Raw genomic sequence first — 10,162 nt, forward strand, 5'->3', positions numbered from 1 at the left:
TCAACACTCAATAGTAATGGCAGGATAGAGAGACTGCTTCTGAAGGACTTCAAATGATTTTATCCACTAAAGGCAAAACACCTACTCAGAAAACCTTACACATTCTGTCCTAGACCAATGTAAATGCAAAGATCATCTTAAATCTAAATGCTCAAAATTGTTCTTCACATTTCACCATTCTTTCCAGAAACACCCATACAATTTACTTTCTGCAAATCTCACTCCCAATTCGGTTATAAAAATATTTAGGTTCATTGTGTTGCTAATCATATATTTGTTTTGTTCCTTTAAAGAGATGATATTTGATAAACAACTAACTTAAACAGTACTGTACTTAAAAGACCCTGCAACCATAGCTACCTGTGAGAAAGCAACTGTAAACCACCTTAGAGTTGACATGTGCTGCACATGCCTGGATCCTGAATACGTGTCAAATAATAATGGAACATATATGTGTGGTGAGCAGAGAAAAAAACCAATGTAAAATTCCGGTTAAACAGTCATAAGCAGACAGGAGAGATGTAAAGCAGATGACAAAGTGAATTTTGTTAAGGCTGTAGATGTGTTCCAACCTGTGAAAATAACGATAACGATATAATAATGGTAACATACTTTAACTTGTAAAATAAGGCTTTGGGGAAATAGAGTGAATGCTCTTACCTCTCTAAGATGTATGTTTTCCTTCTCTTTTTGGTCTAAAATCACTTCCAAGTGGCTGACCTGAGACTCAGCCTCTGCCATCCGCCGCGTTCGTTCATTGTCATCCTCTAGGCTTTTGGACGGCAAACCTTTACTTTGCAACATCTCAAGAAGCTTTTTAATGGACTCATCTCGGGCATTGAGGGTCTGTTTCTGTGTTTCGATTCTCAGCTCCATTTCCTCCAACGTCTTCCTCAAAAGGAATAGCTCCTTAGCCTGCCTGTCATGCTCGGCTTGGAGCCGCCTGAAGTTCTCCTCAGTCAGCTCGATGGTGAAGTGCTCGGCTCCTCGGTTACCACTCTCTTGCTGCAGGAGGTGGTTGAGGTCTCTCTGGGTTCGCAGCTCATCCTGAAGGGCCTGGATTGTCAACTGCAAGTGCTGCGATGAGAAAAACAGAGCAGGAGAGGAGAGAGAAGGAAAAAATGTCAATGAAAATGCCACGCACTGCTTCCTGCTACCAAACCATGAAGATGGAATGTTAATCATGAGGTTCAGAGGGCCAGCCCTGAAGTCCTCCTCGGTGACTTCAGAAGCATGGGACAGCATATGGAGAAGGGGAGATTAATTCAATGATGTTTTCTGAATGTCTCAGGAGAAGAGAAATGTACACATACACAGAAACAGTATATTAGTGTCAATCACAAGGGAAATTACACATCTACAGAGTTTTAATTTAGGAAGTGAAAAGGGTTAGAGGGAAACTTCACAAAACACACCTTCTTTATGTCCACATCGCTCCAGAATCAGTATTCCTTGTTTCCTAAGATGTTCTTTATTCTACTATCCATTATTTTCCATGATAAATGCATGTCCACTTAAAAATAAAAATAATAGCATCCACTACAAGTAGACACAAACAAGGACTTTATTTTTTACAAATAAAGCTGCGAACAGGTTTAGTAAACAGGATTACTGCATCTGCAAGCAAAAGGGAATAAATGCAGGCACAGACAAACACTCAAACACACAAGGAGATGAGACTATGCAGAGCAAAACAAACAAGCTGCAAAGAGTGGACAAACCTTGGTTCTTCTGGCATCCAGTAACTGAACAGCATGGGAAATGAAAAAAAAAAAAGAAGAAGAAGAAGCAAAAAATCAACAAAAAGAAAAGTCCAGAGCAAGCAAAGGATATTTAACAGAAAGAACTTAATCAACATAAAGTACCTTCACAGAAGAAATAAAAAGAAAAAAATTTTTCTGATTACAGCAAAGACCCATAAGCTACAGTAGAATCTACAGCACTGATGTTTGATAAATGGGGGGGGGGGGGGGGGTTATTCCACCTTTTGTTTTCCTAAATCTCACTGACCAGGAACCCAAAGACTTGGACGTATTACCAGAGAGGAAAACACCTACGTTTTACTTCAGGTCACCATTTTAACCAAATCAGAGTGAAAGCACCAGAGAAACAAAATAGTATCAGTTGTGAGAAAAGAAGCCCTTGCATGAAGACAGCTGGTGAATTCGGCAACACCTCCCCATACGGCTAACCCACAGGCTGGTCAAGGAGGCTGCCACAAGCTGGAAGGCACTTTTGTCCTCGAACAAACCAGGAGGCATCCAAAACAGCCGTTACTCATTCATTCACCAAGCACATAGTCCTGCCTATGGACAAAGCACAGAAATCAAGACGGACATAAGACATAATTCCTGCCCACAGGGAACTCAAAATATTGTACAGCATGGATAATATTATGTCAAAGTTATATAAATACCAGAGCCATCAACTTTTTGAAATCTTTCTCAATTCTTATAGCTGACAAACAGAGGTATTGAGATCTTTCTTAGTGTGGCCTGCCCTATGCCCAGAAACTAGCACAGGCTGATACACCATCTTGATTATATTCTTTATGGGCATCCACTTCATCCTTTCATTTAGGAATGTCCATTGAGAAATTCCTAGAGCATACAGAACAAGTACTCCCTTTCTTATCTGTGTGCCACAACGCCTCACAGGGTACTGAATGCAGAGTAAGCAACTGGTATATATTTAATGATGGAGATTGTGAATTTTTTTAACACAATGCACCCAGTAAAGTATAAAATTCAATCGTTTTTAGTATATGCACAAAGTTGTTCAACCATCAACACAATAAATTTTCAAACATTTCATGACCTCGAAAAGAAACCCCACACCATTAACCAGTCACTCCCCATTCCCCTCCCTATCCCCAGACCCTGACAACCACTAATTTACTTTCTGTCTCTATGGATTTGCCCACTCTCAACATTTCATATCTGTGGAATCATGTAATAAGTGATTTCATATCTGGGGAATCATCAGTAAGTGACAACATAGCATGTTGTCAAGGTTTAAACATGTTGTGTATATCAGTATTTCATTCATCTTTACAACTGAATATTATTCTGTGATAGAGATATACTACATTTTATTTATCCATTCATCAGTTGATTCATACACAAATATTCATAGCAGTAATATTCATATTAGCCAGAAAGTGAAAACAACCCATATGTCAATCAACTGATGAATGGGTAAATAAAATGTGGTATGTCCATTCCATGGAATATTATTCAGCCGTAAAAAGGAATGAAGTATTGATACACACTACAACATGGATGAGCCTTGAAAACATTATGCCACATGAAAGAAGCCAGTCACAAAAGACCACATGTCGTATGATTCCATTGATGGAATGTCCAGAGAAGCAAATTCATAGACAGAAAATAAATTAGTGATTGTTGGGGGGCAGGGAGAAAAAGAAAATGGTGGGGAGGGGCTGACTACTAAGGGGTATGGGATTCTTTTTGGTATTATGAAAATTTCTCAAATGAGATAGAGGTGTTAGTTGCACAACTTTGTGAATATACCAAAAACAATAAATTTTATACTTTAAATGGGTAAATTGTATGGTATATAAATGATATCTCGGGGCCGGCCTGTGGCTCACTCGGGAGAGTGTGGTGCTGATAACACCAAGGCCACGGGTTCGGATCCCATATAGGGATGGCCGGTTCGCTCACTGGGTGAGTGCAGTGCTGACAACACCAAGTCAAGGGTTAAGATCCCCTTACCGGTCATCTTTTAAAAAAAAAAAATGATATCTCAATAAAGCTGTCACAAAAACATGAGGTGGGACTATTAAATAATATTACCTTCCTCCACTTGCCCTCATCCCTAAACCACATCAAAGCGAAGTCCACAGGAGTATCTACAGCCTTCAGCCCAGCGATGTGACTGCTGCTGAGCCTCTTGGGAGCGTACTTTGGCAACTGTACTTGAGTCATCTAAGTATTCTTGATGATGGAAAACCTTTGTCCTTTGAAGATAGCTTGGATTTCTGAAATAACCCAAATTTATTTGAACGTGAACATGATGAATCAGGATGATCAGAATGAAAATTATCTTTTCTGAGAGTGACCAAATATAAGATTGGTCTTCTTAAGTGGTTCATAAACTGGTCAGAAGGGAATTGCATAGAAAAATTGCCAAAATGCTTTGAGCAGAGACAGCAACACTGGAAGAACAATCTGCAAGAGAGCTGCCCCTTTGGATGGGTAAGTTGCCCATCACCCTGGTCCTTTGTTTCCACATCTACAAAATGAGGATCATCGTAATACCTATCTCATAGGGTTGCTATGAGGAGTAAGTAAGATACTGCATCAAGTGCCAGGTTTGAGAGCAAAGGGAGGAAGGAAGTTAGGCAAGAAGGAAAGGACAAAGGGAGAGAGGAAAGTTGGTAGAAAGGAAGGAAGATACGCAGGAAGGAAAAATGGGAAAATAGAAAAGGAGGGAGAGAGGAATGGAGGGAAAATTGGTCCATTTATCCATTCGAATTACAATTACCCAGTATCTCCCTAACATTCATGAAATACCAAAAAAATAAGAATTAGACCATGCTCACAGTCCATGTGGACAAGTGAACCAATAGTAGCAATACTATGTCATGAGGGTGATGACATAAGCCACAGCCAGTTGGCTAGACACACAGAGAGGATGGAAACGCTAGGGGCATGGTATGAAAACATCCCAAACCAAGGGGTCAACACTATGTTGTATCTTAAGGGGCAAATAAGAGTCATCCCCATGAAGAATGATGGAAAGAAAAGAGAAAGTATAAAAGCCCAAAGGTGAAGACAGACCAGACCTATCAAGGAATAGTAGTAGCAAAAATCTATATAGTGCTTACTACACGCCACACAGAGCTCTAAGCTCTTTTAATCCTCACAACCACCCTGTGAGGTAACCACTGTTATGATCTCCACTTAATGGATGAGAAAATGGAGACACAAAGTAGCGAAGTAACCTGCTCCAGGCCACCCAGCTAGGTAGGTGGCAGAGCCAGGTGTTCATCCAGGCAGTCTGACCCCAATACCCCTGCTTAAACCACTATACCATCTGGCCTCTGAAATGGCACAAATACTTCAGAATGGCTGGAAAAAAGAATGGGGAGGAGAGAGGTGGTAAGAGCAGACAGGCAGGCATTTACAACTGTTATAGCAATTCTCAAAATTAAGACTTAGTCATCCTAACCAGGCTGCTCCTCATTCAGAGGTGATTGCGATGAATGCTTCCAGGTTGCACACTTACTAAGAAGCAAAATCTATTTTTCAGGTAGTCACTTTATTAGTCGCTAACTGACTTCAGTATGACCAAACACAATCTGAAAGTCGGCCTAAAATTTAGTATGACCAAAACCCTGGACCTTGGAGTTATCAGCACCACACTCTAACCAACTGAGCTAACCAGCCAGCCAGCCGTCTTTTAAGTTTAAGATATTTAAAATTAAGCAGGAATCTCCTTGTTCCTACCAAAGGGATTCTTGAGGAAAATGCATGTACTCTGTAGAGACTCAATTGTCTTAATGCATCATATACTTGCTGATGGGGAGGGAATCTGAAGCAATCCCATTCTCTCTCTCCCTCTCTCTCTCTCTCTCTCTCTCCCCCCTTCTCTCTCGTTGTTCTATTTTTAAGAGATTCACCTCCATCAAGTTTCAAAAACCATTTATCAGATTTCCATCTCCAGTTAGAAATTTAACATACAAAATTTCAATTTTAAAATATAATAATCGCACTTTGACGATAATCCACTAAAATAATAGCCTCTCTGTGCCTCAGTTTCCTAATTTGTGAGAGGGGGAGAGTAACAATTTCTATTACCTAGGAATTATTAAATGTAATGAGGATAATAGAGCTATAGTAACCAAAACAGCATGATACCAGCAAAAAAACAGACAAATGGGCCAACATAATAGAATAGAGAGCCCAGAAATAAATCCACGCATTTATAGCCAACTGATTTTTGACAAAGATGCCAAAAATATACACTGGGGAAAGGACAGCCTCTTTAATAAATGGTGCTGGGAAAACTGGATATCCATATGCAGAAAATTGAAACTAGACCCCTATCTCTTACCATACACAAAAATCAACTCAAAGTACATCAAAGACCTAAATTTAAGACCCAAAACTATGCAATTACTAGAATGAAAACATAGGGGAAAAACACTACACAAAATGGGAGTGGGCAGCGCGTTTTTCAAGGAGACTACAAAGGCACAGGCAACTAAAGCAAAAATACACAAATAAGACTGCATTAAACTAAAAAGTTTCTGCACAGCAAGGGATACTATCAACAAAGCGATGATACAACCTACAGAATGGGAGAAAGTGTTTTCAAACTACATATCGGACAAGGGGCTAATATCCAGAATATATAAGGAACTCAAACAACCCAAAAGCAAAAAAAAACCCGTTTAAAAAATGGGCAAACGACCTGTACAGACATTTCTCAAAAGAAGACATACAAATGGCCAACAGGCACATGAAAAAATGCTCACCATCACTATTCATTAGGGAAATGCAAATTAAAACCACAATGAGATATCATTTCACTCTAGTCAGAACGGCTATTATCAACAAGACAGAAAATAACAAATGCTGACAAAGATTTGGAGAAAGAGGAATTCTCCTACATTGATGGTGGGAATGTAAATTGGTACAGCCATTGTGGGAAACAGTATGGAGGTTCCTCAGAAAATTAAATATAGGTCTACCTTACAACCCAGCTATCCCACTATGGGGTATATACCCAAAGTATATTGAAATTAATATATCAAAAAGACACGTGCACTCCTATATTCACTGCAGCACTATTCACAATAGCCAAGAGATGGAAACAACCTAAATGTCCATCAACACATGAATGGATTAAAAAAAAAAAAAGTGGTATATATACACAATGAAATACTATTCAGCTATTTTAAAAAATGATATTCTATCATTTGCAGCAACATGGATGGAACTGGAAACCATAATGTTAAGTGAAGTAAGTCAGGCACAGAAAGACAAATATCACATGATCTCACTCATATGTAGAATTTAAAAAGGAAAAAATAATTCTCATAGAAATGGAGAATAGAATAATGGTCACCAAAGGCTAGGAGAGGAGTGGGGTTGGGGAGGAGGAGAAGTGGTGGACTAATTAATGGGTACAAAATTATGCTGTCTAGGGCCGGTCCGGTGGCGCACTGGATAGTGCGCCGCTTGGGAAGCGCAGCGGCGCTCCTGCCCGAGGGTTCGGATCCCACATACAGACCGGTTCCCGCTCACTGGCTGAGCGAGGCGCGGGAGCAACACCGAGGGTTGCGATCCCGTTGCCGGTCCCCTGTCAGGTACGGGGGCAACACTGAGGGTTGCAATCCGTTGCCGGACACGGAAAAAGACAAAAGACAAAAAAAAAAAAAATTATGCTGTCTACCCTAAGTGAATCATTATGTAGTATATGCATGTATTAAAACAACACACTATACAAGTAAACATTAAAATAACAAAAATAAAATTAAACATAAAAATATATGTATAAAAAATTTTAATGAGGACAAATCATATAATGAGAATTAATAAAGCTCTAGAAAGTACCAAGGCACAGAGTAAATACTTATATCTGTCAATACTGATGTCAGGATGAGCTAGGATATCCTACAGTGACAACAGCAACAAAAACCCATTTTTCAAAAGACATAACCCACCTGTTGACACAGAATCAGAACTTTAGAGCTTAAAGAGACCTGAAAATTAGCTTGTTAACCTCATTTCACAAATATCTACACAGGTTAAATGACAGGCATAAGAGCACACACACTGCCAAAGCCAGAATCTTGGTTTCTGGGATCCTGGACTCCATTCCGGTATGTATTTCAATAACCCTAAGAGTGACCAAAAGGGGGTGGCTCTACACTTTGAAAAATATGGTGTCTCTTACAGGGACAATGAGAGATAACCTAAATCATTTCACTTCCACATCACTGGATCCCCTCCAGTAGTTAAACAGTATGGGACATCCCAAGGACCATTTACTGAAGACTTCCTAAGTCCTTGGAATTAGACAGTGTAGATATTGGAAGACATGCTCAATAAAAATCAGCTCTAAAGGACCAGGATACAATACAAGTGAATTATCTAGCAAAGCCACAGCACCTTCTCTAAGAGTCAAAGGTAAGAAAAACAATGTACAGTTTTCAATTACCTCCTCCCCAGATCATTCCATTCCCTCAGATCAAATCATCTACTCCTTGTCAACCATGAAAACATATTTATTTTAAGGCAGTCACTCAAACCCCACTGGATCAATAATCAAGAAGATTCATCTGAACTTATCACTTACATCAAGTACCTACAAACCAGAATCTGCCAGGCTGCATTCCAGGGCCATCTCTTTAGAGTCTCCCAGCCACCACTGTAGTCTCAACTTCCCAAAGCCTTAACCACTCTTTCTGTGGCTTCCATTCTACTGAAAATTAGGAGAGAGAAGCCTTTCCAATGTCCACTCACATCATAATAGGACATCACCACATGATCCAGTCTCGTTAACCTGCTGTCAACTTAACTCTTCTGGTATAGACGGTATGGGTGGCAAAACAGCTAATACAATTCAAATACAAAAGTGAATCCATGGTTGGATGAGGGCTCAGAAATCTTTTTTGAGAGGGAGTGCACAAGCTCTGTTCTCTCCTCCTCTTACAAGGAGCAAATGCCAATAGGAGCACTGAGCTTAAACTGGAGCCCACCAAAGTGAGGGAGCTGAGACTATCCCATCAAACCCAGATCTGCAGAGGGGGCAAAAAGTAGCCCCAAATAGGTTAGCCCCCTGGCTCCTGAAAAAAAGCAAATGCAAATCCCTTCAAATGGGGTCAGAGGAGAGGCAGAGAACAAAAGCCCTCAGGAGCACAAATAATCCAGTTTAGTTAAATTTGAGTTTACAATACAGAATTACAATAGACACAAAGAAACTTCCATGAGTGAGGTTCATATACAGAATATAAAGTGTTTTTAAAATGTTTAAATAAACAAATACATATTTTAACAGAAATGTAAGATAGAATTAAAGAATCAGCATGGAAGAGTGACTATCCAATACGACCAAGCAGATTTCAAAAAGAATTAAAAATACGATAACAAAAAATATAGTATATGAAAGCAAAACCTAACAGAGAGGTTAAGAGAAAAGAGAGAATCAGTGAACAAAGACAATGGAGGTAATCCATAAAGCAAAACTGGTTCTTTGAAATAACTAATAAAATAAACCTCTCAGAAATCACTACATGCAGGAAATATTTTAAAGATGATATGCAAATGCTGTTAACTTTAGGAAAATAAATGTTTAAATTTCAATAAAATGGACTAACTACTAGAAAAATATCTTACACAATCTGATTGACAAACTAATAGAAAAATGTCTTATACAATATTACTCTAGAAGAAATAGAAAGCCTGAATAGCTCTGCAGCTATTAAATAAATTGAGTCACTAGTTTAAAACACTTCCCTCAAAAAAAAGCGCAGATGACTCCAATTTATACAAACTCTTTCAGAGAAAAGGAAAGAAATTCTCTCTCAATTTATTATGACATCTGGTCATCTTCACACCAAAGCTAGAGAAAGGTAATTTATGGGTCAAACTTCACGCTTAGACAGTGAGTATTATTAGCAATAGAACCTAGAAGTATATAAAAAAGATAATATATCATGACCAAGTTGGGTTTCTTCTAGGAATTAAAGGGTAGTTATTAGACACACTATCCATGTAAATCATCACATTAACAGAGTAAAGAAGAAAAGTTATATGATCAGCTCAAGATATAAAGTCATTCATGTTTTTTAAAAATCTCAGCAAACTGGAAATAAAGAGGAACTCCCTTAACTTATAGAGTGTAATCACTACAAACTGACACTAAATCTCATTCTTAATGATGAATGTTAGAAGCATTCCCTTTAAAATGAGGCATAAAATTATGCCCACTATCACCACCACTTCTAGTCAACATTTTATGGGAGGCCTGCGTCAGAACAATAAAACTGGAAAATAAGTAGAAAGAATAATTACTGAAAAGAAGAAAATTCTAATGTTATCAATTGCATTATGTGGTATCTACTTAGAAAATCTAAAAGAATTTGAAAATTATTAAAAATAACAAAGTTAGGGGCCGGCCCGGTGGC

General features: G+C 38.8%; 1 protein-coding gene across 1 annotated transcript in view; it reads right to left on the reverse strand.

The window, feature by feature from the left end:
* Positions 1–660: 660 nt before the first annotated feature.
* The window catches only part of LOC103599383 (ERC protein 2), a gene marked incomplete at its 3' end in the record, with an annotated part of 182,601 nt that continues 173,099 nt past the window's right edge, over positions 661–10,162 (reverse strand). The window contains exon 3 of the mRNA XM_008583491.1: positions 661–1,077. Coding sequence (XP_008581713.1) covers positions 661–1,077 — 417 coding nt within the window. The remainder of the gene's footprint in view (positions 1,078–10,162) is intronic.

This window comes from Galeopterus variegatus, unplaced genomic scaffold (assembly GCF_000696425.1).
Source record: "Galeopterus variegatus unplaced genomic scaffold, G_variegatus-3.0.2 Scaffold2933, whole genome shotgun sequence".
Lineage (NCBI taxonomy): Eukaryota > Metazoa > Chordata > Mammalia > Dermoptera > Cynocephalidae > Galeopterus > Galeopterus variegatus.